The sequence below is a fragment of the Bos grunniens genome, chromosome 28 (genome assembly GCF_055505025.1).
Source record: "Bos grunniens cultivar Pamir isolate PY7600 chromosome 28, Bosgru_T2T1.0, whole genome shotgun sequence".
NCBI classification, from domain to species: Eukaryota; Metazoa; Chordata; class Mammalia; order Artiodactyla; family Bovidae; genus Bos; species Bos grunniens.
This window is the reverse complement of record NC_141192.1, coordinates 27,893,243-27,920,085: the sequence shown is the minus strand read 5'-3', so window position 1 is coordinate 27,920,085 and position 26,843 is coordinate 27,893,243. Positions and strand designations below refer to the sequence as shown.

General features: G+C 37.9%; 1 protein-coding gene across 5 annotated transcripts in view; it reads right to left on the bottom strand.

Annotated features, from left to right (window-relative positions):
* Positions 1–26,843, bottom strand: part of RTKN2 (rhotekin 2) — a 112,520-nt gene that overhangs the window by 66,820 nt on the left and 18,857 nt on the right. For all 5 annotated transcript variants that reach the window (XM_086382286.1, XM_086382287.1, XM_086382285.1 and 2 more), the window contains 2 exons: positions 15,837–15,892; positions 307–360 (listed from right to left, as the gene is read on the bottom strand). In XM_086382286.1, coding sequence (XP_086238412.1) covers positions 307–360; positions 15,837–15,892 — 110 coding nt within the window. The remainder of the gene's footprint in view (positions 1–306; positions 361–15,836; positions 15,893–26,843) is intronic.

The window sequence follows — 26,843 nt, the reverse complement described above, 5'->3', positions numbered from 1 at the left end:
AGCTAAAAATCTTTTTTTCTTATATCCCATTAAATAATCTGAAGGAAGAGAACAAGGCAAAAAAAATCTCCAATATTTCTGGTCAAACAATGTGGCCTTTACTACTTCACTCAAACATCTCCTTTTGTTTCACAATTTCCTTCTCTATTACCTGTTGGCATCCTTGCACAGGTTCCTATCAGTAAGATTGTGCTTATTCCGTCAAATGACATTTATTTCAGGGTGGGTGCAGCTTTTTCTCCCAATTATCTCAAATTTACTACATACTAAAGAAAATACGTCAATTACAATCAAAATCATACATACGTTCTTTATTGCTGAAGTGATCAGAGTCTTTCCACATTAGTGGTATACGAATATCTATAATGGAGGGGAAAAAGAAATGACAAGGAATAATTTTGGTAAATTTCATTTCTTAGCATAACGTAAACCTCTGTATTCCATAATGGATTCTGACCATCAAAACCAATATTTATTTATTATTAAATATACTAACATAGTAATATTTTCTCTTAAACATAGCTTAGACTAGGAATATAAAATCTTACACTTAAACCTCACCAAGTATTACTCAAGAAATTAATTTATTAAGTAGCACCTATAATAAGCTTTTGTTATAAAATTTTTGTGATTTACGCTTTTGAAACAGGCAAAATTTGGGTAAACTAGTGTTAAATTTATATTTTGGGTAAGCAGTAGCAGCAAACGTAGTTAAATAAATTTCAAAATCATAGAACAGAAGAGGTAGAAATGACTTTAGAACGAACTTTTATCCACTATGTAAACTTTAAAGATGAAAAAAATTAAGTGACTTATATAAGATTACTGGTTTCTGGAAGAGACCCAACTCTTGACAAACAAATCCAAGATCTTTCCATTAGGAAGATTTAACTTGTCTACAAAAGAATTTGCAGATCTTTATATATTCATGCTACAAACTGTAGCATTTTCCTTAAGAAATAAAACTAAAAAGAGGAATGTATTACTTCTTTCAGGCCAACAAAGGGCCTATATTCTAAAAGTGATCTAAACATACTTCTCTCATTCACATATTCTTCAAATTCTAAGTTTAATAAATAATAAATTTATTCCAGAAATTAATCTAGAGCTTTCAAACAGCCAACATTTGTTCTTCCTAGTTTCCTCCATTCTTCCTTTTAATACTAAGTTAACCTTATGGAGTAACAACTTTCCTTTGACATTCTTATGCTATCTGCATATTTTCAAAGTTTGAGAATTAAGATTTTACCAAATAGATTAAGATGAGCAATTATAGCATAACACAGCACAGTAGAGATCTCAATGGTAAAGTGAAGTTAGTTTTAATTTTGTACTCAGAGTACAAATTTCCAAATTTTGTGGAAACTTTCTGTTTAAAACATTTCCCTATTACACTTTGGAAGTTTATGTGCCAATTTTTTCATACCTATTAATTAAGCCACTTTCAAATAATTAAATTCTTTATGAACATAAGCTATTTGGCTATCTTTATGCTGTGCTTCACTTTTAGATTCCATGATCTTTTGTCTACAATTTTGTTTAGAATTCTTTCTAAGGTTCTTAGTTCCTATTTTCAATTTCCTTTCTAGAAAAGCTTTATATTACTCTGTTCTTATGCTTCCTAACTAGGTAGACATGTATGAGTGCTCTTCCCACTGCTCGTTTAGCACTAATTTTTATCAAAAAGTGAGAAAAATAAAACATTATTCTATTGAGTTCTTCTTGTGTCAAACCAAATATTTTACACATATCTCATCCAACAATAATTTTGAAAATATATCTACTAATTTATGATTGTGTTTTCACTGTCATTTATCTCAAACTATTTTCTTATTTCCTCTTTGATTTCATCATCAACCCATTAGTCTTTTAGTATCATGTTGTCTAGTCTCCATCTAATTGCTTTTTCTTGTTTCTTTGTGTGGTTTACTTCCAGTTTCATGCCATTGTGTACAGAAAAGATGCTTGAAAAAATTTCCATCCTCTTAAATTTGTTGAGGCTTGCTTTGTATCCAAGTATGTGGGTCTATCCTAGAGAATGCTGCATGTGCACTTGGAAAGAATATATATTCTGGATTTTTTAAATATAATATCCTCAAAATATCAACTAAGTTTAACTGTGAAAACACAACCATACAAAGTCTATAGGATGCAGCAATACAGATCTTCCTCAAAAAAACAAAGATCTCAAATGAACAACCTCATCTACCAACTCAAAGTATTAGAAAAAGAAGAGCAAACAAAACCTAATGTCAGCAGAAGGAAGAAAACAATAAATATCAAAGAGGAAATATATTAAATAGATATTTTAAAACTATAGGGGAAAAAATCAATAAAACCAAGAGCTGTTTTTTTGAAAGGGTAAACAAAATCAACAAACCTCTGGTCAGGCTCACTAAGAAAGAGGATCCAAATTAAAAAAAAAAAAAAAAAGAAAGAAATGAAAGAGGAGAAATAACAGATACTGCAGAAATACAGAAACCCATAAGAGAACACTATGCACAATTATATGCCAACAGATTGGACAACCTGAAAGAAATAGACGACTTCCAAAAACAGTCCACCAAAATGGAATCATGAAGAAACATAATTTGAAGAGATCAATCACTAGAAGTGACATTTGTTGTTGTTGCTGTCAGTTGTTAAACTGTGTCCTACTCTCTGCAATCCCATGGACTGCAGCTCGCCAGGCTCCTCTGTTATCACTATCTCCCGGAGTTTGCTCAAATTTGTGTTCACTGAGTCAGTGACACTATGTAACCATCTCATCTTCTGCCACCCTCTTCTCCTTTTGCTGTCAATCTTTCCCATAAGTCAAAAGAATCTGTAAAAAACAAAATAAAAACTCCCCACAAAAAAATCCAGGACTGGATGGTTTCACTGGGGAATTCTACCAAACATAAAAAGAACTTACACTGATCCTTCTCAAACTCAACCAAAAGACTGAAGAGGAGGGAACACTTACAAAGTCATTCTATGAAGCCACCATCACCCTTATATCAAAACCAGACAAAGACACTATCAAAAGAGAAAGTTACAGGCCAATAACTTTGATAAATATAGATCAAAAAATTCTCAACAAAATGGCTCTGATGGTAAAGAGTCTGCCTACAATACGGAGACCCAGGTTCAACCCTTGGGTTGAGAAGATCCCCTGCAGAAGGGAATGGCCGCCCACTCCAATATTCTTGCTTAGAGAATCGCATGGAAAAACAGTCAGACACAACTGAGTGACTAAGCACAGAGCACATCCTTGATAAACACAGATCCAAAATCTATCAACAAAATACTCACAAACCAAATCAAACAACACATAAAAAAGATCATACACAACAATCAAGTTGGATTTATCCCAGGGTCACAATGATGGTTCAACATATGCAAATCAATCAATGTGATACACCATATCAACCAAAGGACAAAAACACATGATCATCTATCTCAATGGATGCAGAAAAAACACCTGATAAAATTCAACATCCATTTATGATTAAAAAAAAAAACAACTCTTACCACAGTAGCGGGAACATATCTCGACATAATAAAACCTATTTATGACAAATCTATAGCCAACATAATATTCAACAATAAAAAGTTGAAAGCCTTCCCACTAAATTCTAGAACAAGACAATGCAACCCACTTCCACCACTTAGTTTTTTTTTTTTTTTGGCTGCACCTCATGGCTTGTGGGATCTTAGTTCCCCAACCAGGGATTACACCCAAGTCCATGGCAGTGAAAGCACTGAGACTTAACCACGGGACTGCCAGGAAATTCCGTCACCACTTCTATTCAACATAGCATTGGAAGTCCTAGCCACAGCAATCAGACAACAACAACGAAAAGAAATACGAGATATCCAAATTGGAAGGAAAAGGGGTAAAATTATCATTATATGCAGAAGACAGGATACTACAGAGAACCTTAAAAGACTCCACCCAAAAACATTACAACTAACAAATTCATCAAGGTAGCAGGATACAAAATTAACATAAAGAAATCTGTTGCATTTCTCTACAATTAACAATGAAATATCAGAAAGGGAAAGTTTTAAAAAGGTGCTTTTAAAATCACATCAAAAAAATAAAAATATTTAGAAATAAACCTGATCAAGGAGGTAATTTATATGCTGAGAATTATAAAAATACTGATAAAGGAAATTAAAGATGACTTAAAGAAGTGACCTGGAGAAGGAAACAGCAACCCACTCCAGTATTCATGCCTGGAAAATCCCATGGACCTAGGAGCCTGGTGGGCTACAATCCATGGGGTCGCAAAGAGTTGGACACGACTGAGCGACTTCTGTGTGTGTGTGTGTTAAAGAAGTGAAAAGGTATACTATGCTCTTGAATTATAATTTACAGTGTTAAAATGGCCTTACTATCCAAAGCAATCTACATATTTAATGCAAGCCCTGTCAAATTACCCATCATTTTACACAAAACTAGAAAAACCCTAAAATTTATACAGGACCATAAAAGACCCAGAATTGCCAAAGCAATCCTGAGGAAAAAGAACAAAGCTGGAGGCATAAACCTTCCAGATTCAGATGAGACCTCAAAGTTACAGTCAAAAACAGTATGGCATCGGGACAAAAACAGACATATGGATCAGTGTAACAGAAAAGAGTCCGAAAATAAACCCACACACCTATGGCCAATTAATTTTCAACAAAGGACGTAAGAATATGCAATAGAGAAAAGTCTCTTCAACAACTGATGGTGGGAAAATGGACAGCTACCTGTAAATCAACGAAACTCGAATACTCCCTTCACAACATATACAAAAATAAACTAGAAATGGCTTAAAGACTTAAACATAAAACAGGACACAATAAAACTCCTAGAAAAGAACATAGGCAAAACATTCTCCGACATTTATTGTACCAATGTTATCTTAGGTCTCCCAAGGCAGTAGAAATAAAAGCAAAAAATAAACAAATGGGACCTAATCAAACTTTAAGCTTTTGCACAGCAAAGGAAATTGTAAAAAAGAAAAGAAAAGGCAACCTACAGACTGGGAGAAAATATTTGTAAATGATATGACCAACAAGAGTTTAATTTCCAAACTACACAAACAGCTCATACAACTCAGTAACAAAAAAGCTAAACAACTCAATCAGAAAATGGGTAGAAAGTCTAAATAGACATTTCTCCAAAGAAGACATACAGATGACCAAGAGGTGCATCAAAAGATGCTCAACATCACTTTTTATTAGAGAAATCTGTCAGAACTTAAATATTATCTGACCAGTGAAGTACTATCTCACACTGGACAGGATGGCCATCATTAAAACGTCTACAAATAATAAGTGCCGGAGGCAGTGTGGGGTAAAGGGAACCCTCCTCACTGCTGGTGGGAATATAAATTGCTGCAGCCACTATGGAAAACAGTATGGGAGGTTCCACAAAAAACTAAAAATAGAGTTGCTATGTGATCCAGCAATTCCACTCCTGGGCATACATTCAGACAAAATTATAATTCAAAAAAAAAAAAAATACACACACAACAATGTTCATAGCAGCACTATTTACAATAGTCAAGACACAGAAGCAACTTAAACATCACCAACAGATAAATGGGTAAAAAAGATGTGGTGTGTGTATATGTATATATATTTTTACATGTATATACACACATACGTAATGAAATACTGCTGCTGCTGCTGCTAAGTCCCTTCAGTCGTGTCCGACTCTGTGCGACCCCATAGACGGAAGCCCACCAGGCTCCCCCGTCCCTGGGATTCTCCAGGCAAGAACACTGGAGTGGGTTGCCATTTCCTCCTCCAATAAATACTACTCAGCCATAAAAAGGAAATAATATAATGCCATCTTCAGAAACATGAATATATCCAGACATTACCATAAGTGAGGTAAGTGAAAAAGGGAAACACAAATACTATATAGTATTACTTACACGTGGGATCTAAAATGACACAGATGAACTTATTTACAAAACAGAAACAGAGTCACAGACATAGAAAACAAACTTGCGGTTACCACAGGGGAAATGGGGCGGGAAAGGGATAAATTAGGAGTTTGGGATCAGCAGATCCCATTATAATATAGACTATATATATATAAAATAGACAAACAAGGTCCTACTACAGAGCCCAGGGAACTATATTCATACCTTATATGGAGCAGAATATGAAAAAGAATATATAGAGGGATTGAACCCAGGTCTCCTGCATTGCAGGCTGATTCCTACCATCTGAGCCACCAGGGAAACCATGGTTGTTCAGCCAGCCAGTCGTGTCAGATGCTTTGCGACCCCATGGACTGTAGCACGCCAGGCCTCCCTGTCCCTCACCATCTGCCAGAGTTTGCCCAGGTTCATGTTCATTCTATCAGTGATATTGTCCAGCCATCTCATCTTCTGATGCCCTCTTCTCCTTCTGCCCTTGATCCTTGCCAGCATCAGGGACTTTTCCAGTGAGTCATCTGTGCGCATCAGATGACCAAAATACTGGTGCTTCAGCTTCAGCATCAGTCCTTCCAGTGAATATTCAGGGATGATCTCCCTAAGATTGGCTGGTTTGATCTCCTTGCTCTCCAAGGGATTTTCGGGAGCCTTCTCCAGCACCACAGTTCGAAGGCATCAACTTTTTGGCATTCTGCATTCTTTACGGTCCAGCTCTCACAACTGTATGTGACCACTGGGAAGACCATAGCCTTGACTATACAGACCTTTGTCAGCCGAGTAATGTCTCTCCTTTTCAACATACTGTCTAGGTTTGTCATAGCTTTCCTGCCAAGCAATCATCTTCTGACTTCATGGCTGCAGCCACCGTCTGCAGTGATTTTGGAGCCCCAAAAGAGGAAATCTGTCACTACTTCCACCTTTTTCCCTTCTATGTGCTGTGCAATAATGGGACCAGATGCCATGATCTTAGTTTTTAACATTTAGTCTTATGTTTAGTCTTAGCCAGTGAAAGCTGGCTCTTTCACTCTTCTTCACCCTCATTTTCAAGAGACTCTTTAGCTCCTCTTCGCTTTCTGCCATGAGAGTGGTACCATCTGCATATCTGAGGTTGTTGATGTTTCTCCCACTTATCTTGATTCCAGCTTATAACTCGTCCAGCCCAGCATTTCTCATGATGTGCTCAGTGTATAGATTAAACAAACAAGGTGACAGCAGACAGCCCTGAAGTACTCCTTTCTCAACCCTGAACTAATCAGTTGTTCCACACAGGGTTCTAACTATTGCCTCTTGACCTGCATACAGGCTTCTCAGGAGACAGGTAAGATAGTCTGGTATTCCCATCTCTCTAAGAGCTTTCCACAGTTTGTCATGATCCACACAGTCAAAGGCTTTAGTGTAGCTGATGAAACACATAGATGTTTTTCTGAAATCCCCTTGCTTTCTCTATAATTCAGCAAATGTTGGCAATTTGATCTCTTCCTTTTCTAAACCCAGCTTGGACATCTGGAAGTTCTTGGTTCACATAATGCTGAAGCCTAGCATGCAAGATTTTAAGTATGACCTTACTGGCATGGGAGATGAGTACAACTGTCCAATGGTCAGCACATTCTCTGGTATTACCCTTCTTAGGAACTGGGATGAGGACTGACCTTTTCCAGTACTGTGGCCACTGCTGGGTCTTCCAGATTTGCTGACATAATAAATACAAAACCTTGATGGCATCCTCCTTTGGGGATTTGAATAGTTCTGCTAGACTTTCATCACATTCACTAGCTTTATTAACAGCAGCGCTTCTTAAGGCCCATTTGTCACACTCCACAATGTCTGGCTTTGGGTGACTACCATCATAATCCAGTTCATTAAGATCTGTTTTATACAATTCTTCCATTTACACACACACACACACACACACACACACGCAGAGCTAACACTCCTTCAGTTACAAGAACAACAAACTATAGGGAGACTGAAGTCTTTGGAAGCTCTTATACGGCAGCTAAAACTGGAAAACTGTGTATCTGAAGAAAATGTCAAGATTATAGAAAACCATTTCACAACAAAAGTTACTATGATACGGACTAAAGAGGTTTTAAAGTTTGTAACTTTTATGCAAGGTTTGTTTGCCAAATTAAATTATATGTAAAGTAAACCTTTTCCTGGGTAAAGTTCTTAACCTTAATGAAGCTAAGCAAGTGCTCTAATGTTATGAACTGCATCCTGTTCTCATTATGCTCATTTTTGAGAAAAACTAGAGAGTTGCTGGGCAGAAGACATTTCATTCCTTGTTAATTTTCCAAATTTAAAGGAAAAATGTAGTGAATAAATAATATGATTAAGTTTTAAAGTGAGAGAACACAGATATGGTAAATAAGAGCCCAGCACAAGAATCAGGCTCAGGCATCAGTCCTGGTTCTACACTGAGAAGTGGCTTGGACAAGTTAGTTACAAGACTGAGTCTCAGTCTCTAATTTGTAAAAGGAGGGCATTTGACTAGATCTCTAACACAGTCTGTTTCTTTATAGTTCCTTCTCTTTCCATATGATAATCTTATACTTACACAAAACCACATGCTGGCTAGAATTTTATATTATTAACTGTTGGATTCTTCTCAATATTTACTAAATTCCATGTTACATGACCTTTTATATTGTACAGGAAAATACTCCTGTTATCATTTTATTCCAGTAGAACTAAAAATAAGGAATCAACAATTAGCCCAGTCCTTAGGAGAGGTACTTTAAACTTCAAAGAATATGTATCTTATATGTGGCTGACCATCATTAGTTCAGTTCAGTTTCTCAGTCGTGTCTGACTTTTTGCGACCCCATGAACCGCAGCACACCAGGCCTCCCTGTCCATCAACTCCTGGAGTTCACCCAAACTCATGTCCATCGAGTTGGTGAGGCCATCTAACCATCCCATTCTCCTCCTGCCTTCAATCTTTCCCAACATCAGGGTCTTTTCAAATGAGTCAGCTCTTCATATGAGGTAGCCAAAGTACTGGAGTTTCAGCTTCAACATCAATCCTTCCAATGAACACCCAGGACTGATCTCCTTTAGGATGGACTGGTTGGATCTCCTTGCAGTCCAAGGGACTCTCAAGAATCTTCTCCAACTCCCCAGTTCAAAAGCATCAATTTGCTGGTGCTCAGCTCTCTTTATAGTCCAACTCTCACATCCATACATGACCACTGGAAAAACCATAGCCTTTGTTGACAAAGTAACGTCTCTGGTTTTTAATATGCTATCTGCTGCTGCTGCTAAGTCGCTTCAGTAGTGTCCGACTCTGTGCAACCCCATAGACGGCAGCCCACCAGGCTCCCCCGTCCCTGGGACAATCCAGGCAAGAACACTGGAGTGTGTTGCCATTTCCTTGTCCAATGCATGAAAGTGAAAAGTGAAAATGAAGTCGCTCAGTCGTGTCCGACTTTTTGCGACCCCATGGAATATGCTGTCTAGGTTGGTGATAACTTTCCTTCCAAGGAGTAAGCATCTTTTAATTTCATGGCTGCAGTCACCATCTGCAGTGATTTTGGAGCCCCGAAAAATAAAGTCTGACACTGTTTCCACTGTTTCCCCATCTATTTGCCATGAAGTGATGGGACCAGATGCCATGATCTTCGTTTTCTGAATGTTGAGCTTTAAGCCAACTTTTTCACTCTGCTCTTTCACTTTCATCAAGAGGCTCTTTAGTTCTTTTTCACTTTTTGCCATAAGGGTGGTGTCATCTGCATATCTGAGGTTATTGATATTTCTCCTGGCAATCTTGATTCTAGCTTGTACTTCCTCCAGCCCAGCATTTCTCATGATGTACTCTGCATGTAAGTTAAATAAGCAGAGTGACAATATACAGCCTTGACGTACTCCTTTTCCTATTTGGAACCAGTCTGTTGTTCCATGTCCAGTTCTAACTGTTGTCTGACTGTTTGCGACCCCATGAACTGCAGCATGCCAGGCCTGTCCATCACCCTGTCCATCACCAACTCCTGGAGTTCACCCAAACTCATGTCCATCGAATCGGTGATGCCATCTAACCATCTCATCCTCTGTCGTCCCATTCTCCTCCTGCCTTCAACTTTTCCCAGCATAAGGGTCTTTTCCAATGAATCAGCTCTTTGCATCAGGTGGCCAAAGTACTGGAGTTTCAGCTTCAGCATCAGTCCTTCCAATCAATATTCAGGACTGATTTCCTTTAGGATTAACTGGTTTGATCTTCCTGCAGTCCAAGGGATTCTCAAGAGTCTTCTCCAGCGCCACCATTTAAAAGCATTAATTCTTCAGCACTCAGCTTTCTTTATAGTCCAACACTCACATCCATACATGACTTCTGGAAAAACAATAGCTTTGACTAGACAGACCTTTGTTGGCAAAGTAATGTCTCTGCTTTTTAATATGCTGTCTAGGTTTGTCAAAGTTTTTTTTCCAAGGAGCAAGCGTCTTTTAATTTCATGGCTGCAGTCACCATCTACAGTGATTCACCATGAGAAATATACCCTTCTGAAAACATATTGTTCTCACTTGCTAATTTCTTTAAGTAAATCTTAGAAATACTGTGTCACTTTCATTCTTAGTATTTTAGCTAGAATTTCTAAAACTCTGTTGTAAAATTGATATAATACACAATGCCATTTTGTTCTTGATTTTAATAGGATTGCCTTTATTGTTTTCTATGACTTCACTGATGTCCTGTCAAAGGGCTTGCTGCTTTCTTGACCATAGTTGATGACTCACTGCATTTCACAACTGTTCTTTTTCATGGCTGTTCTTTTTCTTCTAGGGTGTTATTAACTACTTACACCACCTTGGAAGAAACACTGGACCCTTGCTTCTCTTGCCATACAACCACAGCCATTTAGTCAGTGTGCCCTTTCCCATGCCTAGCTATGTCAGATCCTCAAGAAGAGAAGGTGGACATTTCTTATCTATTTCCCAGGCGGTCATGTACTGTTCAGATGGCAAAAAAACAAAAAAAAATGTATAAGTTAGTAATTATTTTTAAATTCAGTGTCAAAGAGGAGAATTCCTTCCACATTCTGCAAATGATTGACTCAATTTTAGTTTACAGTACTCTTATCTTCTTTTATAATGTCTTAATTGACACTTTATTGTTGAAACTGATTAGGATAGCTAAATTGATACTATTAGGTCCTAGAAGTTCTGTCATTTTCAAAAGTGAAATCCAAGTTACTTTTGTGAACTGATTTGCCTTTAGTCATTGAATTAGTAGTCTGCCTATTTACCATGTGCAAGTTTTTTATGTTTAACAGAAATAATCAGGATAAACCTCAATTATTCTTTTAACTTTCCTAAAGATCTGGCCTACAAGACCTTTTAGAACTAACACCCAAAAAAGATGTCCTTTTCATTATAGGGGACTGGAATACTGGAGTAACACGCAAATTTGGCCTTGGAATACGCAGTGAAGCAGGGCAAAGGTTAATAGAGTTTTGCCAAGAGAACACACTGGTCATAGCAAACACCCTCTTCCAACAACACAAGAGAAGACTCTACACATGGACATCACCAGATGGTCAACATCGATTGGTCTTCATCAATCAGACTGATTATATTCTTTGCAGCCAAAAATGGAGAAGCTCTATACAGTCAGCAAAAACAAGACCGGGAGCTGACTGTGGCTCACATCATGAACTCCTTATTGCCAAATTCAGACTTAAATTGAAGAAAGTAGAGAAAACCACTAGACCATTCAGGTATGACTTAAATCAAATCCCTTATGATTATACAGTGGAAGTGAGAAATAGAGTTAAGGGACTAGATCTGATAGATAGAGTGCCTGATGAACTATGGACTGAGGTTCGTGACATTGTACAGGAGACAGGGATCAAGACCATCCCCATGGAAAAGAAATGCAAAAAAGCAAAATGGCTGTCTGGGGAGGCCTTACAAATAGCTTTGAAAAGAAGAGAAGTGAAAAGCAAAGGAGAAAAGGAAAGATATAAACATCTGAATGCAGAGTTCCAAAGAATAGCAAGAAGAGATAAGAAAGCCTTCTTCAGCAATCAATGCAAAAAAATGGAGGAAAACAACAGAATGAGAAAGACTAGAGATTTCTCCAAGAAAATTACAGATACCAAGGGAACATTTCATGCAAAGATGAGGTCCATAAAGGACAGAAATGGTATGGACCTAACAGAAGCAGAAGATATTAAGAAGAGGTGGCAAGAATACACAGAAGAACTGTACAAAAAAGATCTTCACAACCCAGATAATATGATGGTATGACCACTCACCTAGAGCCAGACATCCTGGAATGTGAAGTCAAGTGGGCCTTAGAAAGCATCACTACGAACAAAGCTAGTGGAGGTGATGGAATTCCAGTTGAGCTCTTTCAAATCCTGATAGATAATGCTGTGAAAGTGCTGCACTCAATATGCCAGCAAATTTGGAAAACTCAGCAGTGGCCACAGGACTGGAAAAGGTCAGTTTTCATTCCAATCCCAAAGAAAGGCAATGCCAAAGAATGCTCAAACTACCACACAATTGCACTCATCTCACACACTAGTAAAGTAATGCTCAAAATTCTCCAAGCCAGGCTTCAGCAGTACATGAACCGTGAACTTCCAGATGTTCAAGATGGTATTAGCAAAGGCAGAGGAACCAGAGATCAAATTGCCAACATCTGCTGGATCATGGAAAAAGCAAGAGAGTTCCAGAAAAACATCTATTTCTGCTTTATTGACTATGCCAAAGCCTTTGACTGTGTGGATCACAACAAACTGTGGAAAATTCTGGAAGAGATGGGAATACCAGACCACCTCACCTGCCTCTTGAGAAACCTATATGCAGGTCAGGAAGCAACAGTTAGAACTGGACATGGAACAACAGACTGGTTCCAAATAGGAAAAGGAGTACATCAAGGCTGTATATTGTCACCCTGCTTATTTAACTTCTATGCACAGTACATCATGAGAAATGCTGGGCTGGAAGAAGCACAAGCTGGAATCAAGATTGCCGGGATAAATATCGATAACCTCAGATATGCAGATGACACCACCCTTATGGCAGAAAGTGAAGAGGAACTAAAAAGCCTCTTGATGAAAGTGAAAAAGTTGGCTTAAAGCTCAAAATTCAGAAAACTAAGATCATGGCATCTGGTCCCATCACTTCATGGCAAATAGATGGGGAAACAGTGGAAACAGTGTCAGACTTTATTTTTTGGGCTCCAAAATCACTGGAGATGGTGACTGCAGCCATGAAATTAAAAGACGCTTACTCCTTGGAAGGAAAGTTATGACCAGTCTAGATAGCATATTCAAAAACAGAGACATTACTTTGCTAACAAAGGTCTGTCTAGTCAAGGCTATGGTTTTTCCAGTGGTCATATATGGATGTGAGAGTTGGACTGTGAAGAAGGCTGAGTGCCGAAGAATTGATGCTTTTGAACTGTGGTGTTGGAGAAGACTCTTGAGAGTCCCTTGGACTGCAAGGATATCCAACCAGTCCATTCTAAAGGAGATCAGCCCTGGGATTTCTTTGGAAGGAATGATGCTAAAGCTGAAACTCCAGTACTTTGGCCACCTCATGCAAAGAGTTGACTCATTGGAAAAGACTCTGATGGTGGGAGGGATTGGGGGCAGGAGGAGAAGGGGATGACAGAGGATGAGATGGCTGGATGGCATCACCGACTCGATGGACTTGAGTTTGAGTGAACTCCGGGAGTTGGTGATGGACAGGGAGGCCTGGCGTGCTGCTATTTATGGGGTCGCAAAGAGTCGGACATGATTAAGAGACTGAACTGAACTGAAGTGAAAGATGTGGCCAGTGAGTGGTGAAGCTGGAAACAGAAAATCCAAGTATCTTCTGGAAAACAATGTAATCTCAGAAACGCTATGAAATTTTGTTGCAAATATTCATTTTGACCAAAACGAGTCATATTTTCATTCCCCTATCAAAACAAAATGGATTTATAAAGGTGAATTCATTTTTAACATTCTTTGTTTTTATCTTTTACAAATACAGAGACAGGGTATGATTAAGCCTAAGCAAAGACGAGAAGAAATTTTGTAGGAGAAAATGTATCCCATTTTCTGAGAATTTGGCTCCTTAATTTAAAATTATCATTTATAATAAGAACACATGAAATAAGATTAATTTCTACACTCAAGTATTCATGGTTAAGAAAATAGTTTTCTCTCTTAAATGGTTTTATTTAAACACTCTTCTAAATGGACAGTTAATGCTAATTTCATGAACTGCTGCCGTCAATAACCTATTATGAAATGACAATAGAGGCTAACTCTATCATGGCATTCAGTCTTCGACAACAATTTAACACATCTCATTTGTGTACTGAGTGGTACTACAGCATAAGCAAGGAATTATATTTAATTATTTAAGGATTATATTTAAGTATTTTTAGAATCCTCTTTAAAAATCTGTAATATTTTGTTTTTTCACATTAAAATTTATTGAACATAGTTAACAACAGTATAATATGTAAAAGTGCTGTTTGGCATCAGAAGCATAAATAAGATATAAAACATGTTTTATTCCACTCATAATTTCAAAGAGGAAAACATAAATAACTATACAGCAAACAATAGATTTTTATATATAGTTATTTTCTGAAGAATTTCTGCTAAGAATAATTCCTCTGATTTAGGACAATTATGTCATATGTAAAATACAGGTCTACCCGTCCTGTAGTAGAATTTTTGTTTATCATGAAGACATTTCTAAAAACAGTTCCTTGGGTGACATGGCCTGAAATGCAGCAGCAGGCTTCCTGGAGCTAAGAGAATAAGGCTTTCAGCCAATGAAACAAACTAGTTATTACTTAAGGACTGCTGGAGGTCTGTTGTTTCTAAAATGTATCAGTGAGATAATAATTATAAAAGATACATTATCTAACTACCAGACACATGAGTCAGTCATGTATTTATTCACTCCAATCTGTGGTATCTCCAAGCCATTGTCTTTAGCTTCCTTAAACACTTTGGAGAAACTGAGACAACACTGCATAAGTGCCATCTAGTGGTAAAAGGTTTCCTAACTGCATTAAGAATTCAGAGAAGGAAAACATCATTTCTAGGGGAATGATAACAGGGAAGGCTTTATAGGTGAGCTATTAGATCCTGAAGATACTATAGTTATTTCAAGAGTTAACTGGGGGTCAGGAGCATAGGGTGTATTTACAGAATACAGAGAAAAATATACGGCTAATACAGACAGCTTATGTATAGGAATAGTGGACGATATGACTAGAAAAATAGTTGTGAGTGTGAAAGTCACTCAGTCGTGTCCAACTCTTTGCAACCCCATGGACTACACAATCTAAGGAAAAATGGTTGGATCAAAATATAAAACTCTGGTGGGGGAGAGTCTACTCTCTATCCTATGCGCAACAGAGTGCAGTCATCATCCAATCAATATTCACTGAATAGTAACTACGTACGAGCGCTGTATTAGTTTCTGGGTATACAGTGACAAACCAAGCAAACACGGTTCCAACCCTCATGGAAATTTCAGGGTAGACAGACATTAAGAGGAAGCGGTACTGAAACTTCCGAGCAGAAAAGGAACGGAGAGTCAAAAGACTAGAGTTTGTAGCCCAGCTCAACTACTTACAGGAAGTCATTTAACCTCTGCTGCTGCTGCTAAGTGAGTCTGTAGAAAAACAGAACTACCCTGCTTATTTCACAGTGTTGCACTGAAGAGAAAACTACATTAATGTATGCAATATACATGAATCAGTTTTCTCAGACTGTAATAGTCTACACAAATGTAGAGCATAATGATGAAAACAGTGTTTTAGAACAAATATTCTGGTAGAGGTATGCAAAATAAAATGAAAAATGAAAATGGATATAAGGAATTAAAAAAACCACTAACTCTAGGAAGTTACTTTATAGAATTTACTCAGCAATATAAAAATGATCCATTACAGCATACCTGATATGGCAATCTTTCCTCTACAAGCTGTCCGTTCTTTACTTTCAAAATTCTCACTGTCAAAAGAAAATGAAAACCTAATGAAAAAACAAAGATCTTCTCTAATAAGCAATTGTTTTAACAATCTTTCATAAATGCCTAAATATTAAAAACAAACACGTATCCTGGAATAACAATGACTTCCAGTTAATATAAACTATTTGACTCAAATTTTGTGATGTTTAGTCAACAGCTAGCTGACTTTAAAAGAAACAGAGCCATTCTCTCTTTGATTTTTTCATATAACCTGTACTTTCCCTGATGATTGCATATCAGCTTACTCTACAATGAAAGTCTTTTGTGACCTCTTACATTTATAAACAAGATATGCCATATTTACACAAGTCCTAGGAAGTATATCTTGGGTAACCATTTCATAAATTACATTTCTAGCTTACCAGATTATAGTCATCTGAAAAAGTTAATAAATAAACTTTCTAACCATGAGCTTGCCACCAAAGAGTATATTATCCCTATAAAATCTCCAACAAACATTTAAAAAATTATTCTCTGCTACATATTCATGTGCAAGTAATATTGTAATTTATTTCCTTGAAGGTTTAAACACTAAGCATATATCAAAACAATAAATTAACTAAGGTGGCAAAGGAAGGGAGTGGCCCTCTAGAGAGAATAAATGTGGAGAGGAAAATATTAGCATGACAATAGAAAATGTCTCAAAGGAAATTCTTGGGATATAAGACACTTCCAGGTTTGAATGTAGACTATACTATTATCACAAATTTTTTTTTCAAAATAATTATTTCCATGCAGTTCAGTTCAGTTGCTCAGTCGTGTCCGACTCTTTGCGACCCCATGAATCGCAGCACGCCAGGCCTCCCTGTCCATCACCAACTCCCAGAGTTCACTCAAACTCACGTCCATTGAGTCGGTGATGCCATCCAGCCATCTCATCGTCTGTCGTCCCCTTCTCCTCCTGCCCCCAATCCCTCCCACCATCAGAGTCTTTTCCAATGAGTCAACTCTTTGCATGAGGTGGCCAAAGTACTGGAGTTTCAGCTTTAGCATCATTCCTTCCAAAGAAATCCCAGGGCTGATCTCCTTCAGAATGGACTGGTTGGATCTCCTTGCAGTCCAAGGGACTCTATTTCCATTACACCAAATCAATCCCATCTCTAAACAGTTCTCCAATATCCTGTTTCCTAATAAATAACCTACATTTAGAGATTAGCATTCCATTTCTAGAGCAATGTATCCAGGAGTAGTCTTCTGTGCACTGTTTTTTTCTTTTTTCTTTTTCTTTTGTCTCTATTCAATTTGGTTAGCCAATTAACTGCCAGTTAATTTAATTAGGTACCTCAAGTATGTGATAAGATAGAAGCTTCATTTGAATACTGTTTTGATTCTAAAAGGGCTTTTGGAGAAAGATTGAGTGGGAGTGTGAAGTGTATCTAAGTTTCAGAAGAGTATGACACATTTTATACACATCAGTAGCCTTGCTAAAAAGACTGCACATAATATTCATTATCACGCATCAAATTTTAAAACAAAATATATCATCCTACTTTTTTTTTAACTCTTTTATTGGATTAAGCCCATAAGTATTACAGCTGAAATATATTCCGAAGGAGCAAAAATAATTTACTGAGGTACTTATGGTCAGTAAGCCTATACGGGACATTTATATATATAGTTATTTATAGAATTTATATATGTAGAATTTACAGAATCTAGCACTAGGTATAACTTAAGTAATATAGTAGACTTAAAGCCATAAATTCTCAGGATCCCATCTAATAATTTTGTGGTTACACTGGTATTTAAATTAAAACAGGGAATTCACTCAGTGAAAAATAAAAGTACTCATTATTTCAAAATAATGTTTTGTTGAATCATAAATTTTAGAGAGTCAAGTTCAATATTTCATAGACAAGTTCAGTTTGTCATGTTGGGGAATACCAGCTGGCTTATTAGGTCATCAGAGTGAAAAATTCAACTGAATAGTCTACTATGCTTTGAAATTATATACTGAAAGGCCAACTAGAAATCAAACACAAATCTCAATTTCCTCAAATTGGTACAAGAAATATAGTATAAACACAGTTGGCTGGCATTTGTAAGTAAATATTTCTAAAAATATCTCCTATATGAGCAATGCATAAATTCTTCAAATTATTTATTTCAATGAAAAAATACAAGGAAGCTCTAACACAGTGAGTAACTTCAGTATTATGGAATAGATCATAGATTATGCTAAAATTTAAATCCATTAGGCATTATTAAATTGGATTAAATTTAAGGCTTTGGCAGACAAGTGAAATTCTAAAATACTAGAAACACCAAAAGCAACTGGCTGAATATTTACCAAAAAAATTTTCCCACTCTAAATTATTCAACCACCTGGCAGGGTATAGCTTTTTCCCCCTATAACTGTAAATTACTTGAATAGAAAAGTCCTTTTCAGGACTAGTCAACACATTTATTATACACAAATATTATCAAACTATAATATAAATCCAATTAACCATATAATCTTACAGAATAATTAAGTCTGCCTTTAAAAAATTAAGAGATGAAGTAATCCAGCCTCATGTTTCAGAAGCTTGAATTATTTTCAATTCAAATAACTCAATTGCTATTTAGGGTGCTAAAACGTTATGTTTTTCTAATTAATCCAAATTGACAACAAAATTGTTAAACATTATCTATTTAACAATGAGCTACTGTAGCTAATAGTTTGCTACAGTTAAATAAATACTTGCTTTAAAATCTGCAATGTTAATGCCAATTCTAAATGCTACAATTAGCCAGTCTGAAGAAAAAGCAAATAACCATAAAAATCACTCAATCAAAAGCACAGCTATATAACAGTGTACCTTATTCTTACAAACCTGGTTTAGAGAATTATTTTGGTAAGATTTGTAAAAGCTAATTTAAAAGACAAATAAAAATATAAAAGTCAAATTTTTAACTATTTTATTAACATATTTCTGCCTGTAGGTAAATAAAATGACCAACAGAGGGTGCCAATCAGCCACTTTGTTGCTCTGTATTAAAATTAGCAGAGTAAATACAGATTACCTTATTTTATATTGTTCCATATTGGAATTTACAGTAACACTGCCTTCCAGAGTTAGCAAAATACATTAAGAAATGACACGATGAAAGTATTATTTTCTTAACAAAGCAATAGAAGAATTCTAAATAGGATTCTATTATTTAAAAGCAGGTTATAAAAATCCTTCACTTCTCACGGAAGTAAGTGAAGACTAAAACACTCAGAAATGTTTAACATGGAATTTTAAGCCATCTAAAACTATGTGGTATAAAATCAATACTTTCATAAGTATGTTAAGTTGGGAAGATGAGTTTTCTACTTTAAATCTTGAAATAACAACCTATTTTCAACAGACACCAAACAATATAAAGTTTAAAAAAGTAAAACCAGTAATGTCTTTAATATACCATACTGTATTGCAGAAATACCAAGAGTACATAATTTCACTGGCAATCTACATTTTTAGCTTTTATTTTTGTTTATGTTACAGTATATAAGTAAACTAGTCAATTGGAGTGTAAGAAACTATTTAGCTTTGTGGCATTATTAAAATCACAATCATGTTGAATGATACATATAATTAGGTCCTATAAATACCTTTGACTAGTATTACTTTCACAAAGTCAAATAGTTTCAAGAAGATAGACTAGTGGGTTAGGCCAGGAGAGCACATTATTGCTAAAATGTAAGTTCTGTAAGAATAGGAATTTTGGGGGCTTCCCTGGCGGCTCACTGGTAAGGAATCCACCTGCCAATGCAGTAGACGTAGGTTCGATCCCTGATCCAGGAAGCTCCCACATGCCATGGAGCAGCTAAGCTCACGCACCACAACTATTAAGCCTGTGCTCCAAAGCCCAGGACCCATAACCACCAGAGCCATGTGGGTGCTCCACAAGAGAAGCCACTGCAATGAGAAGTCCAGGCACCTCAACAAAGTACAGCCCCCATCCATGGCAACTAGAGAAAAGCTCATGCAGCAGTGATGACCCAGCACAGCCAAAAATAAATAAATAAAATTATTTAAAAAAAAAAAAAAAGGAATAGTATTTCGGCCTATTTTGTTCACTGCTCAATCACCAGTGCCTAATATATAACTCAGTACAGTCTAAGGAACTCAATAAATGTTTAGTGAATATCAAATGAAGTAAAATAGGATATGGTCATTTTGGTGGAGCAAGTCCTACAGGTGTGACTCTTACCCATTAATAACTAGTTAGTAAGTTGCTGTTAACCTCTCAGACTCAAAATCCTCATCTGTAAATGGTGGGAAGTATTTATCTAATAGCTACTGAATAAAATAATATTTTTAATGTATTCTGTATCATTTTTTGGAGAAGGCAATGGCAACCCACTCCAGTACTCTTGCCTGGGAAATCCCATGGATGGAGGAGCCTGGTAGGCTACAGTCCATGAGGTCTCGACAAGTCTGACATGACTGAGCGACTTCAGTTTCACTTTTCACTTTCCTGCACTGGAGAAGGAAATGGCAACCCGCTCCAGTATGCTTGCCTGGAGAATCCCAGGGATGGGAGCCTGGTGGGCCGCTGTCTATGGGGTCACACAGAGTCAGACACAACTGACATGACTTAGCAGTAGCAGCAGCAGTATCATTTTTGTGTTAGTCGCTAAGTCATGTCCGACTCTGCGACCCCATGGACTGTAGCTCGCCAGGCTTCTCTATCCACGGAATTCTCCAGGCCAGAATACTGTAATGGGTAGCCATTTTCTTCTCCAGGGGATTTTTCCGACCCAGGGATTGAACCCAGGTCTCCTGCACTGCAGGCAGATTCTTTACCATCTGAACCACCAGAGAAGCCCTAGTATTTGTGTATCATTCTTAGAAAGGTCCATTAAAACTAGGATTATTTTGTGAGTATTTGTGGCTTTAGTATTAATTTGAAGCTTACATGGAAGAGGCACTAAATCGTTTGTTAAAGTGATCGGAGTATGACTTTCCAGTTTCTATAAGATAATGACAGACAGTGATAGTGATAGTGAAGTCGCTCAGTCGTGTCCAACTCTTTGCGATCCTGTGGACTATAGGCCACCAGGCTCCTCTGTCCATGGGATTTCCCAGGCAAGAATACTGGAGTGGGTTGCCATTTTCTTCTCCAGGGGATATTCCCGACCCAGGGATCAAACCCTGGTCTCCCTCACTGCAGGCAGATGCTTTAACCTCTGAGCCACCAGGGAAGATAATGATAGTCGCCTAAATTGGAATCTTTTCTAGAATCCCATGAAAAGTTTCACATCAACAAGGAAAGCAAATAAAATCATCTATGGCCCAAACCAACAGCATAACTGGAAAACAGACTTCAATTTACAACTGAAAACAACAGAGCCAGCTCTTGGAGGCCTTACCCAAACGGTCAGGTATTGCAAAACAATTGGCCACCTGATGCAAAGAGCTGACTCACTGGAAAAGGCCTGATCCTGGGAAAGATTGAAGGCAGGAGAAGGGGACAACAGAGGACAAGATGGTTGGATGGCATCACTGACTCAATGAACGTAAGTTTGAGCAAGTTGGGTGATGGTGAAGGCCAGGAAAGCCTGGCATGCTGCAGTCCATGGGGTCGCAAAGTGTTGGACATGACTGAGCAACTGAAAACCAACTGCAGAACACAAAATAAGATCAACTTATTTAATCCTCTCCTCTAGAAGATGGATACAAAATCTGGTGGCTACCACAGCCCTGGTAGGGGCTCCGAAAGCATTGTGGTTCAGAAGTTGTTAGTCTTGTGGAGAAGAGACACACACAATTGCTGAGGTATCCTTTGAAGGTTTGGCCATGAAAAAAAGAAGGAAGGAAGAAGACAAGGAAGAGGAGGGGAGAGGGAGCAAGAGGAGGCAGAGAAAGGGTGGGGATGAGGGGACGAGAAAGAAGAGGAGGAGGAGAAAGGAACTGAAATTAAAACCCCTTAGATATAAAATAGCATCAAACTATCCGAAAATCAACCGACCAACATCTCTAAACAAACCATTTATTAAAGAAACTACTATCCATCCTTCCAATAATAGAAAACACTTTTGAACTATGAAACCAAGTAACTCCTTTTACCCACTCCCCTCCAGTATTACCACCTGACCCAGAAAAATACTGCATCCTATGTATTTCATTAGGAACAACAACAACAACAAAAGACTCAAACACCCGTAGAAAGTTACTATAAAATGAAAGTAGAATTCCAATGCTTCAGCTAATAAAAATACCCCACCAACCACTCTCCAAAAAACAAAGAACAAAAAAAAAGTAACATGATACTTCAAAATGAATTAAGTGTAGCTTAAAAAGCTACTGCAAATAGGAGAGAAACCAAGAATCTGAAATCTAACACCCCACACTAGTAAAGGATAAACTGCAGGTAAATGCTGCAAAAAGGGATACAGTGGATCAAAACAAAAAAAATAAAATAAAGAATTTAAAAACATCAAAGAGAAAGTGATAGACATAAAAGACAGGCAAAGAAGATCCAATCTGCATGCAACTGGAGCCCTTAAATAATAAAAATAAAATAACAAGGATAGAATTAATGTTTCCCCCAGAGGATCCTGGTAGGCTGCAGCCCATGGGGTCGCTAGAGTCGGACATGACTGAGCGACTTAACTTTCACTTTTCACTTTCATGCATTGGAGAAGGAAATGGCTACCCACTCCAGTGTTCTTGCCTGGAGAATCCCAGGGACGGGGAGCCTGGTGCGCTGCCATCTATGGGGTTGCAGAGAGTCGGACACGACTGAAGCGACTTAGCAGCAGCAGCAGCAGCCACCCCCACCCCTCGAGGCTTTAACTCCAGGAAGACTTTCTGAAAATAAAAGAACTGAATATTTTAAGTCACTCAGTCGTGTCCAACTCTTTGAAACCCCATGGACGGGTAGCCTGCCAGGCTCCTCTGTCCACGGAATTCTACAGGCAAGAATACTGGAGTGAGTTGCCATCCCCTTCTACAGGGGATCTTTCCAACCCAGTGATTGAACCTGAGTCTCCTCTATGGCAGGCAGATTCTTCACCATCTGAGTCAATATTTCAAAGGCACTAAATGAGCCAAAATGCTCAGCCTTAGTCATATACCAGATAAACGACCTGGTCTTTTTAAAAAAGGAAAAAAATCAGAAGTGAATTTATTGATAACAATACAACAATGGAGCAAGGTATTCAGAGAATCTCAGCGAAAGAAAGTGTTGGCCAAGGATTTCGTATCCAATCAAGCTGTACTTTAGGTACCAACACTAAAGAAAAGCACTTTAAAGACACAAGAATGTGAAGAAAACTGTATTCACTTTAAGGAATCCACTAGCTCATGAGCTTCCTCTAAACAACAGATGATTTTAGAAAGCATAACAAAAAGACAGGTATCAAACATTTTATTTATTGAACTGCAGACCAAAGACTAAAATAAAGGTGAGGATACAAGTGCAGGATTGGTATGTAAACACTATCTACTTAGCAAAACAGAAATACAACTCTAAAAAAAGAAGACAGAACGGTAGAAAAGGAAGAAATGGGAAAATAGAATAAGTTCATTGATTCCCACACAGAAAACTGTAAGTATAAACAAAATGGTATCATGTTGCTGCTGCTGCTCCTGCTAAGTCGCTTCAGTCTTGTCCGACTCTGTGCGACCCCATAGAGCAGCCCACTAGGCTCCCCCGTCCCTGGGATTCTCCAGGCAAGAACACTGGAGTGGGTTGCCATTTCCTTCTCCAATGCATGAAAGTGAAAAGTGAAAGTGAAGTCACTTAGTCGTGTCTGACTCTTAGTGACCCCGTGGACTGCAGCCTACCAGGCTCCTCCGTCCATGGGATTTTCCAGGCAAGAGTACTGGAGTAGGTTGCCATTGCCTTCTCCAAAATGATATCATATAAAGCAGAAAAACAAAATAGGAGAAGCCTAAGAAAAAAAAGAATTAAGGTCATTATAAAGCTAACAGTATATAGTTTTTAAACATACAAAGTTCCAGTACTACAATGACAATCAATCTTCTTAAATCAAAAAAAGAATAAGGAAAACAGGCCACATATAAAAGACAAGCTATAATTATAATACACATAAGTTAACATATAAGAATATGACAAAACTGAAATCAAGTATATCAGCTATATATATATATATATAAAATCAAACCCAGTTCTCCTGCATCACAGGAGGATTCTTTACCATCTGAGCCACCAGGGAAGCCCTAATTTCTCTAGTAAAAGGATTTTCAGATAGGCTCATAATGTAAAACTCATGAATACAAGAAACACACTTTCAACAAACAATTCATAAAGGCTAATTAGAGATGGACAAAGATATACCAAACAAATGCAAACAATAAGAAATCAGAGTATATAATCTTGTTATCAGGAAATTGTAGAACTCAGATCCAAAAGCTTTACAGGACAACAACAAAAGGAGACTCTATAATGCTAAAGGCAGCAACTAGCAATGAATACATAACAAGTACTTAAGTACCAAATGTTTCATAAAACAGAAAGTATAGGATATAGAACAGTAACACAGCAAAACCTTAATAATAACAAAAATCTTAACCTCTTTTGGTCCAAGATAGTTCAAGTGGTCAAAAAATAAGTAAGGCAATAGAAGATCTTAAAAACGTAGCCAATAACACAGATCTTTTGCATATATATGAAAAAGTGAAGTGAAAGTCACTCGGTCACGCTGACTCTTTGCAACCCCATGAACTATATACAGTCCATGGAATTCTTCAGGGCAGAATACTAGAGCAGGTAGCCATTTCATCCTTCTGGGGATCTTCCCAACCCAGGTATTGAACTCAGGTCTCCTGCATCACAGGCAGATTCTTTACTGTCTGAGCCACCAGGGAAGCACAAGAATACTAGAGTGGGTAGCCTATACCTTCTCCAGCAGATCTTGCTGACCCAGGAATCGAACTAGGGTCTCCTGCATTGCAGGCGGATTCTTTACCAGCTGAGCTACCAGAGAAGCCCCATTGCATATATGTAAGTATACATAGATATTGAACTTTGTTCAGTTCAGTTCCTCAGTTCAGTTCAGTTCAGTCGCTCAGTCATGTCCGACTCTTTGCGACCCCATGAATCACAGCACGCCAGGCCTCCCTGTCCATCACCAACTCCCGGAGTTCACTCAAACTCATGTTCATCGAGTAGGTGATGGCATCCAGCCATCTCATCCTCTGTCGTCCCCTTCTCCTCCTGCCCCCAATCCCTTCCAGCACCAGGGTCTTTTCCAATGAGTCAACTCTTCGCATAGGTGGCCAAATTATTGGAGGTTAGCATCAGTCCTTCCAATGAACACCAATGACTGATCTCTGTTAGGATGGACTGGTTGGATCTCCTTGCAGTCCAAGAGACTCTCAAGAGTCTTCTCCAACACCACAGTTCAAACCCATCAATTTTTTGGCACTCAGCTTTCTTCACAGTCCAACTCTCACATCCATACATGACACTGGAAAAACCATAGCCTTGACTAGATGGATCTTTGTTGGAAAAGTAATGTCTCTGCTTTTCAACATGCTATCTAGGTTGGTCAAAACTTTCCTGCCAAGGAGTAAGAGTCTTTTTATTTCATGGCTGCAATCACCATCTGCAGTGATTTTGGAGCCCAAACAAATAAAGTCTGACACTGTTTCCACTGTTTCCCCATCTATTTTCCATGAAGTGATGGGACCAGATACCATGATCTTACTTTTCTGAATGTTGAGCTTTAAGCCAACTTTTTCACTCTCCTCCTTCACTTTCATCAAGAGGCTTTTTAGTTCCTCTTCACTTTCTGCCATAAGGGTGGTATCATCTGCATATCTGAGGTTATCGATATTTCTCCCGGCAATCTTGATTCCAGCTTGTGCTTCTTCCAGCTCAGTGTTTCTCATGATGTACTCTGCATAGAAGTTAAATGAACAGGGTGACAATATACAGCCTTGATGTACTCCTTTTCCTATTTGGACCAGTCTGTTGTTCCATGTCCAGTTCTAACTGTTGGTTCCTGACCTGCATACAAATTTCTCAAGAGGCAGGTCAGGTGGTCTGGTATTCCCATCTCTTTCAGAATTTTCCACAGTTTGTTGTGATCCACACAGTCAAAGGCTTTGGCATAGTCAATAAAGCAGAAATAGATGTTTTTCTGGAACTCTCTTGCTTTTTCCATGATCCAACAGATGTTGGCAATTTGATCTCTGGTTCCTCTGCCTTTCCTAAAACCAGCTTGAACATCAGGAAGTTCACGGTTCACGTATTGCTGAAGCCTGGCTTGGAGAATTTTGAGCATTACTTTACTAGCGTGTGATATGAGTGCAATTGTGTGGTAGTTTGAGCATTCTTTGGCATTGCCTTTCTTTGGAATTGGAAAGAAAACTGACCTTTTCCAGTCCTGTGGCCATTGCTGAGTTTTCCAAATTTGCTGGCATATTGAGTGCAGCACTTTCACAGCATCATCTCTCAGGATTTGAAAGAGCTCAACTGGAATTCCATCACCTCCACTAGCTTTGTTCGTAGTGATGCTTTCTAAGGTCCACTTGACTTCACTTGAATTCCAGGATGTCTGGCTCTAGGTGAGTGATCACACCATTGTGATTATCTTTGTTGTGAAGATCTTTTTTGTACAGTTCTTCTGTGTATTCTTGCCACCTCTTCTTAATATCTTCTGCTTCTATTATGTCCATACCATTTCTGTCCTTTATTGACCTCATCTTTGCATGAACTGTTCCCTTAGTATCTCTAATTTTCTTGAAGAGACCTCTAGTCTTTCCCATTCTATTGTTTTCCTCTATTTCTTTGCACTAACCACTGAGGAAGGCTTTCTTATCTCTTCTTGCTATTCTTTGGAACTCTGCATTCAAATGGGTGTATCTCTCCTTTTCTCCTTTACTTTTCACTTCTCTTCTCTTCACAGCTATTTCTAAGGCCTCCTCAGACAGCCATTTTGCTTTTTTGCATTTCTGTTTCCTGGAGATGGTTTTGATCCTTGTCTCC